This window comes from Rhopalosiphum maidis, chromosome 1 (genome assembly GCF_003676215.2).
Source record: "Rhopalosiphum maidis isolate BTI-1 chromosome 1, ASM367621v3, whole genome shotgun sequence".
In the NCBI taxonomy this organism is placed as follows: Eukaryota; Metazoa; Arthropoda; class Insecta; order Hemiptera; family Aphididae; genus Rhopalosiphum; species Rhopalosiphum maidis.
The window spans coordinates 64501109-64508839 of record NC_040877.1 but is presented as its reverse complement, the minus strand read 5'-3'; the positions used below and the strand labels follow the sequence as shown (position 1 = coordinate 64508839).

The 7731-nt window shown below is 31.8% G+C and overlaps 1 protein-coding gene across 1 annotated transcript in view; it reads right to left on the bottom strand.

Moving 5' to 3' along the window:
* Positions 1–320: 320 nt before the first annotated feature.
* LOC113556312 (RNA-binding protein Nova-1) overlaps positions 321–7731 on the bottom strand; it is a 51066-nt gene continuing 43655 nt past the window's right edge. Inside the window, 2 exon segments of the mRNA XM_026961178.1 lie at positions 321–4275; positions 4277–4475. Of these exon segments, the coding sequence (XP_026816979.1) occupies positions 3862–4275; positions 4277–4475 (613 nt within the window). The 3' untranslated portion in view covers positions 321–3861.

The window sequence follows — 7731 nt, the reverse complement described above, 5'->3', positions numbered from 1 at the left end:
TATATAAAAATAATATTTTTCTCAGAATATATATTTTATACTAAAACCTATCATTATCTTTAAAGCTTATTCGTTATAATAAATAGCTTATTTACATAGATAGGTATACTTACGTGATACAGAGATGAAAATCATTCATAATTCATGATATGATGAACACAGGATAAAATATATCTGCTTTCCGCATAGAAATTATTAATTTACACACAGAAGAAGATATTAATTTTTTTGAAATTAATATTTCAGCTTGAAGTATCAAATAGTGGATATCAGTATAATAGGACATTGACGGACAATAATGATAAGAAATAAATACAATATTTACCGCAACAACAAAATGCATTTTTATTTCTGTACCAATTCCATTAATCTTGGACATAATAATTTCCCTTTAATAAAAACTTAAAAGATAAAACAATTATAAAGTTACACCTTAAATTATACTGAGTTAAGATCTTAATGTCGTTTTTATGTAGGAGTGTTTTAGCTTTGAATTTTTTAGCAGCTACTTATGCCTACATATATATTATATAGGATAAACAATGTATACAATACAATTATATAGTTCATTAAATTTAAATATCACATTTTCTTTGTTTTAAACGTGTGAAAATGAGTTATGGAATGATGTAATGATTAATGAATGGTAAGTATAAATAAACAATATAGTATAAGAAAAAAAAAAATCACAATGTTGTGAAAATGGTAAAGTATATCAGTATATCACTATCACGTATATCCATGTGCATCGTCATGTGTATACATTCACATAATATACATTATATGTTATTATTTATTTAATGTGTGATATGTTCGTTTAACGGTAAAATAATTTAAATCTGTTTTTGGTATATTTTCTTTGATTGCCGAAATATTGTGTTGTGACAAAGCCAAAACACTATATTTTTATTATTATATATATTTTAAATTTCAAGTTACTGACTTATTTTTATTATATTTTGACATTAAAACACTTCTACGAAAATACATTTCAATAGACATTGTACATTAAAACTATGTTCATAAATGTATTTAATATATTATACTATTTCGAAAATATTATCTTGTATTTGAACTCATTATGTGGCTTTTATTATAGCTCTATATAAACATAAATAAAGACTAATCATAATTTTCTATTTTACTACAGTCCCCATTATAATATTAAAATTAAAACTCATAACCCTGAGTTTAACATCAAACGTTATTCTTCGATAATATCACTAACCACCTTAATACATGGGAGTATAATAATAACGAGGCCACATAAATATTTAGATATACGTAAATTTTAATTATTTTCAAAATTTAATTCTAAAAGGGGTACATCAAACAGTTTTACTTTATTTTGAAATTTGATACTCAGATCGAGCAATCATATTTTTAGTATCGCTGAGATCGAGTTCATAATCAATATTTATTTTTATTTTTTTTTCATTTTGGACGATAGCAAATCTGTTACCCGATGATAATTTATTAGCTACAGTCCATTAAATAGAAAAATAAAAAATGAATGATGATAGAATAGTTATTGACCATTAAATAACGTTTATTTCAGGACGGATTTTAGACTAAAGGTTTATGAAAAGTTCTATAAATACACACATGTAAACGAACTGATTAAAATGTAATGTAGTATGACAATTCAGACATCAAAAAATAGTATATTATAGTGTGTAATAAGATTAAAACCACAGATCATTTGTCACCAAAATCGAAAAATATCTACTTTAGTAGAAACAAAATGAGTAAGTTGTTTTTTGCAAATTATTATAATATTATTTATGTACCTAATATAATACACTTTACCTATATGCAATGCATGCTGAAATAAATTTGTAGGTTTATTAAACAGTTCTACCACCCTATACGTATGAAATATATTTATATATACAAATAATATTTAAAAAGCACCAATGCATTTCACACCAATTTTAAAACAAAACTATTACATCACATTATTCCGTAGAAAAAAAATAGAAAAGAAATTATTTGGTCGTCCTCGGACCACGGATGTGACGAATAGAATAAAGTTTTGGTTAACGGTAATTAACTATACGCCTTGTTGGGATCTGTTGAGCAAATTACTTTTAAACAATAAAAATATTTTTTTTCTTCAATAAGCTAAATAATATGGTTTGTGTTTGGGGACGACTTATTCATAATATTATGTAACGAAATGAAAACAATAAATAAAACACGTAAATTCACTAAAGGTTCTTACTCGCGTTGTTTAATCCTAATAATATATACTATATACATATCTACACGGAATAAGTGTGTTTACTGATTAGTTTATGGGGGAAGCCCCTCTCATCGATGTGATTATATATATATTTTAATATGACTCGAGTAATGAATGACTTGAGCCGTCCCGTGAATATTATATACCCTGTTCAAAAAAAATAAAAAAACGTATCACTTACGCAAGTCCTCTTCTTTCTGCGCATATGTTTTCGAAGGGACGAAGAGGTAGGCATGGCTAAAATAATAATCCGTTGAGAATGTATGAATGTCGGATGAGTGTAAAACTATATAGAATAATATTGTGTTGTGCTCATTAGTCCGTATATTGTTGTATTATTGTCTCAGTCTTAAACGCACATTGCGAACTCGACAAGATGAAAAGTTAAACTACTGTCTAGTGCAACGGTTTAAACTCTAAAATAAGATTAATTTATGAATTTAATAATATTACTGGTAAATATGATGACATGTAGGACCAGATATTGTACAGAAACAATTTGTTGAACGGGGCGGGACTGAACAATATTTCAAAAATAAATAAATTTGTGTAATATTTACAATGTCGATAAAATTCTAGGAGCTGTTCGAATATACGAAAGTGGAAACCATAAAATGTAACTGATTACGTTTCGACCTTCAAAACGTTTTCTCACTCGCGCATAACGTTTCCTAGTGAAAACGTATATTCATTTCAGCGAACATACATGTTAACTTTTATCCACTTTTGGTCCACTTATTAAAACTGCTAGCATATTCAATATTAAACGAAAGCTATACAACCCCTACGAAAAACCACATAACACATTCTAATAATAATAATAATAATAATAATAACAACAATCAATAATAATTGTGTACCTACCTAATTAATTCATTTATCTGGTTCAGTATACTTTTATTATAATATTATAATATGGTCATTGCGGCTAATGAAACAAACAAACCTTAACGATTTAATATAAATTACTATGGAAAGACCACAAAAAGTTCGACGGTCGTTGTATATAGTGATGTTATAGGCTTAATGTATGAGGGGGTGTAATTTTTTTGTAAGGCACACATGAACAATAATAAATATATAATAAAACATTATACCCGTGTACGAATCAATATAATATGACTGTGATGATTCCCGCCGCCAATTTCCACGTCCGCGTTATTGTCGGACTGTTAGCGTTCAAAATTTAAAATTTGAAAAATAAAAACAATAATAACGACAGAAAAATAAGAACTCGCCCACGAAAAAAAAAAAAAAAAAACGTCATCGAATGACCGAATGACGTCCACCCGTTTTATTTAATAATATATTACTATAATGTACATAGACACGCACGCACGGCGTACACACAGACACAGACACACGCGCGCGCACACATACTAGACACGGGTGAGGGGTGATATCAGAGTTAGGGGATGGGACAGGGTAATGAATGGGGTTGTAGATGGGTCGAGGAAAAAGCATCAGTACAAATAATAATAATAATAATAATAATAACATGAATAATAATATGAATATGAAAATTACGTAGAAGGCGAGTTATTGTAATACTTAGACTATATAATATGGTATAGAACAAATCGGACGCGGGCGGAATCGTCGGCGCGCCATGCAGCTCAGAACGCGCGGGCCCGCTTGGTCTCCTCGTCGACGATCCTCTGCTGCATGAGGTAATTGGCCATCGCTATGCCGCTGGCCGACCCGCATATGGTCACCTTCCGGTTGGTGGTGCCCGGCGCGTACACGCCCTTCTTGGATATGTGAATGGTGACGCCGCTCATCTGCTGGATTTCGACCAGCGACCGGCCGCCGGGGCCGATGATGGCGCCCACGATCGACTCGGGCACGTCCATCTCCCGCTTGACGGACTGCTGGTCGTCGGCGGTCATCTCGTACAGGGCAGCCGCGGCGGCCGCTGCCGCTGCGGCTGCCGCGTTCGTCGTCGGCCCGATCGCCTTGGGCGTGGATGCGGCCGCGGCCGCGGCAGCCGCCGCTGCCGCCACGCCTAACCCGTACGAGTTGGCGTTGGACTAGCGTCGGGCTGGCCGCGTTCTGCGACAGGATCGCGTTGATGGATATCGCGCCGCCGGCCAGGCCCAGGTCGAACAGGTCGTTGGTAACCGTGCTCAGGAGCCCAGTGCCGTTGTGGTGCGGCACCGACGGGGCCGGCTGCAGGATGCTGGTTTGGTTGATCAGTCCGATTATGCTGTTCGGGCTGAGTACGTTGTGCCTGTAGGTCATATGAAAAAAAAATAGAGTCGATTGAGTACACTGTAGTCAGTGGCGGATTTAGGGGGACAGATCAAGAGGGTAACGAATGCGAAAACGAAAAAATAAAACGCATAGAATGTGTGGATATCAGGTGAAGTCCCAAAATAATAATAACAATAATTATAGTAATCCGTAATTTTTTTTTTTTTTTTGGCAGAAGTTCACACGTACATAGGGGATTTTAGAAGATATTAAAAAATATTCTCGCTGTGATTACCGCCTCCTACAATTATGTACATAACTACATAATAATAATTCTATATTATTTGTATGATTTGTATATTGATATTATACGTTATACTGTAGAGGTGGCCAAACTTTTTTTGGTCGCGATCTACTACAAATATACTTCAACCTTTGAGGATCGACTTCCATAGAAAATTTATACACTACAACCTCGATTAATTTTCGTGCGCGTGATGGCCCTAAAATTAAATTTTAACATGATCGACTTTAAAATTGTCCGCGATCGACTGCAGTCTGGCCACCCCTGCATTATAGTATAAATTGCTTAATACGACATCAAAGGACCACGCGTAGTTTGTATACGCATTATCCGATAGACAAAAATCGTATAGAAAATATAATCAACTGGGATTAAAGATTTTGACGTACAATATGACGTGTTAACCGATGACGTACAAGCGATTGCTACTGTACCCATATAGCTTGTATTTATACATAATACTATAGTGAAGTACAAGTATCACCAATTATATCACCTAACCTAATCTATAGAGGGCCATTTTAAAAATTAAGTAAGGTTTCACGGGCCATTAAATTTAATGTACATGTAATATGCGTATGAAATAATAAAATTAATAAAAACCTCATTTAGTTTACAATTAAAAATATAAATGTTTTGTCTGCTGAGAAGATTAAGTTTTTCGAGGACTGCAATTTGGGGACCCAAAGTATAGTGTCTATGGTAATGATTAGGGCTGTTGTAATACGAGTGAATCTGTAGTAAATCGTTTCGATAGAGATCATCTAATCCATTCGACTCCGGATATCGGTCTACCGCTGTATCCTGACAAATTTACACAAATTCGGTTAATGTTATTTGTGTTATTTCGAATAGAAATACAATTGCGTATACGATACTTATCTCTGCTGGTGTACGTTCAATTAGTTTTATTTTAGACAACGTTGCCAAATTATACTATTATTTTTTTCTATTATTAATTAATCCGCCGCAACAAAGGCCATTGGATGGTTTTATTAATTTGTAGGGGGGGAGGAACGGTAGGTTGAAACACGTTTGTTTGTATGTGTGGCAAGGATTTGTCACTAAAATCACGGGTGGTCGCCCATCCGGGAGCTAGCAACACCGGCCGATACGTACACTCAGAGCGTTTCCGCAGTTGAGTGTACGATCGCACCACAACAAGACACAAGTACAATTTTTATAATAGTTTATAACTAATAAAATACAAACAATTTATATATTATACGCAAGATTTAATTTAACACGTTTAAATTAAATTATTTTTTCTTATTTAAAAAATAGTTTAATGATTATATTTACTCGTAATACTTAGTACTATATGTCTATATGAGCTTGATAATATTAAATCAAAATGAATTAAATGTAACCATCAAGAATATAAGTTGTTTTTTATGCTGTCTCAATGACATTCAATGTGATCGTATTATTTTGTAAGATGTTTAATTTTACTAAATTATATTTTACAACCTTTGAACCTATTTCGTACTCAATTGTGTCGTATTTAAGGGATTCCTTTTTAATAGGGATTCCTAATATTTAAGCAAACGTGTTTCCAAAAAGGTAATAATATAGGTAATCGGGTTCTTCTACCCGTCGTTTCCCCAGTATTTGTGAATTTTTTAGAAAACTTAACGCTCCAATATATTTTACACACATGTAGGTAAGTGCATTCCATACGAGAGAATTCGGATTAAACTGGATCCGTTGTTTAAAATTCAGCCCATATTATTTGTCACTTAGGTGTTTGAATTATTATTTTTCATTTATAAACAAATGCATAATTTAATTTGTTTTCGCAACACTTTATAGTTGAAAAGACACCCTCTGCGCATTAATAATTACTAGATAGTAGATACCTATATATCATACATTATGTATAATATTATGTGTTCTGCTTTCTACCTCATGCAGTTAACTGCGTCGTATAACGATGATGTACGCGTGTCACATTCGTCTAACTTCTAAGAAGTTGCGTTCCCGTTTGATTTTAAACGGCAAGTGGAATCTTGCTGCGTTATAAATGGTAGATCGTCAAGATTTTTTTTCAAAACATTAATGTGTTACTTGTAATTATGTTGTGTTTTTTTATAAATTGTTATATAATAATATTTTTATGTCAATTACTCATCAATGATTTGTGTAATATATAATCATTAATTGCATTTATTTTTTTTTTATCTAATATTAACAAAACCCAACTATTTCGGTTTTCTTATAAATTAAAATTTTTTTATTTTTTTTGAATCAAACGTATACAATAATACATTTTTAACTATTGAAATATTATACAAAGATTGTTAAAAAAAAAAATAAACAAAAAATAATAAAGTGACTTGGCATTTGGTAATAAAACAATGGTCGTTCTACTTTACAAAATTACAAGTATACAATTGAAACCCATTGTATTCTAACTACTCTGACTTTTGAAATGAAAATGAGTTATTTATTGTGAATGGTACGAAATGTAATTCTATTCATTTTAACAATCACAAAAACCCCTTGTGAATGAATTGCTTCGTTTCTTAGAATGTGTAATGTGTATGGATATATATTATAATACAACAAGACTAATTATAATTATCTAATATAATAAAACAAATTAATATTTTTTTTAAACAAACCTAGAAAATTTGATAATTGTACTTAACATTGTACAATTAAGTCGCTTTCTAGCCAATTTGTCAATCTTCACTTATTTACAAATAAATGTATTAAACATTAATATAAACGAGTCTAAATTTAATACCTACAATCTATCACACAATATGAAAACACCGCGTTAATTGTTTGAATACAATTTTCTTACGTGCTTAATGTATGTTACACTTCATTATTTTGAAATATTAATTTTTCAAGCTAGTCAAGATTTGTTTTGACAAAATATTATATTTAACATTTTGATTTACTACATTCAATATTCTCATTGCATAAGTTATACATCCATCAACTTGTTTGTATTGTAGAGATAAGCGTTGTGAATAATATT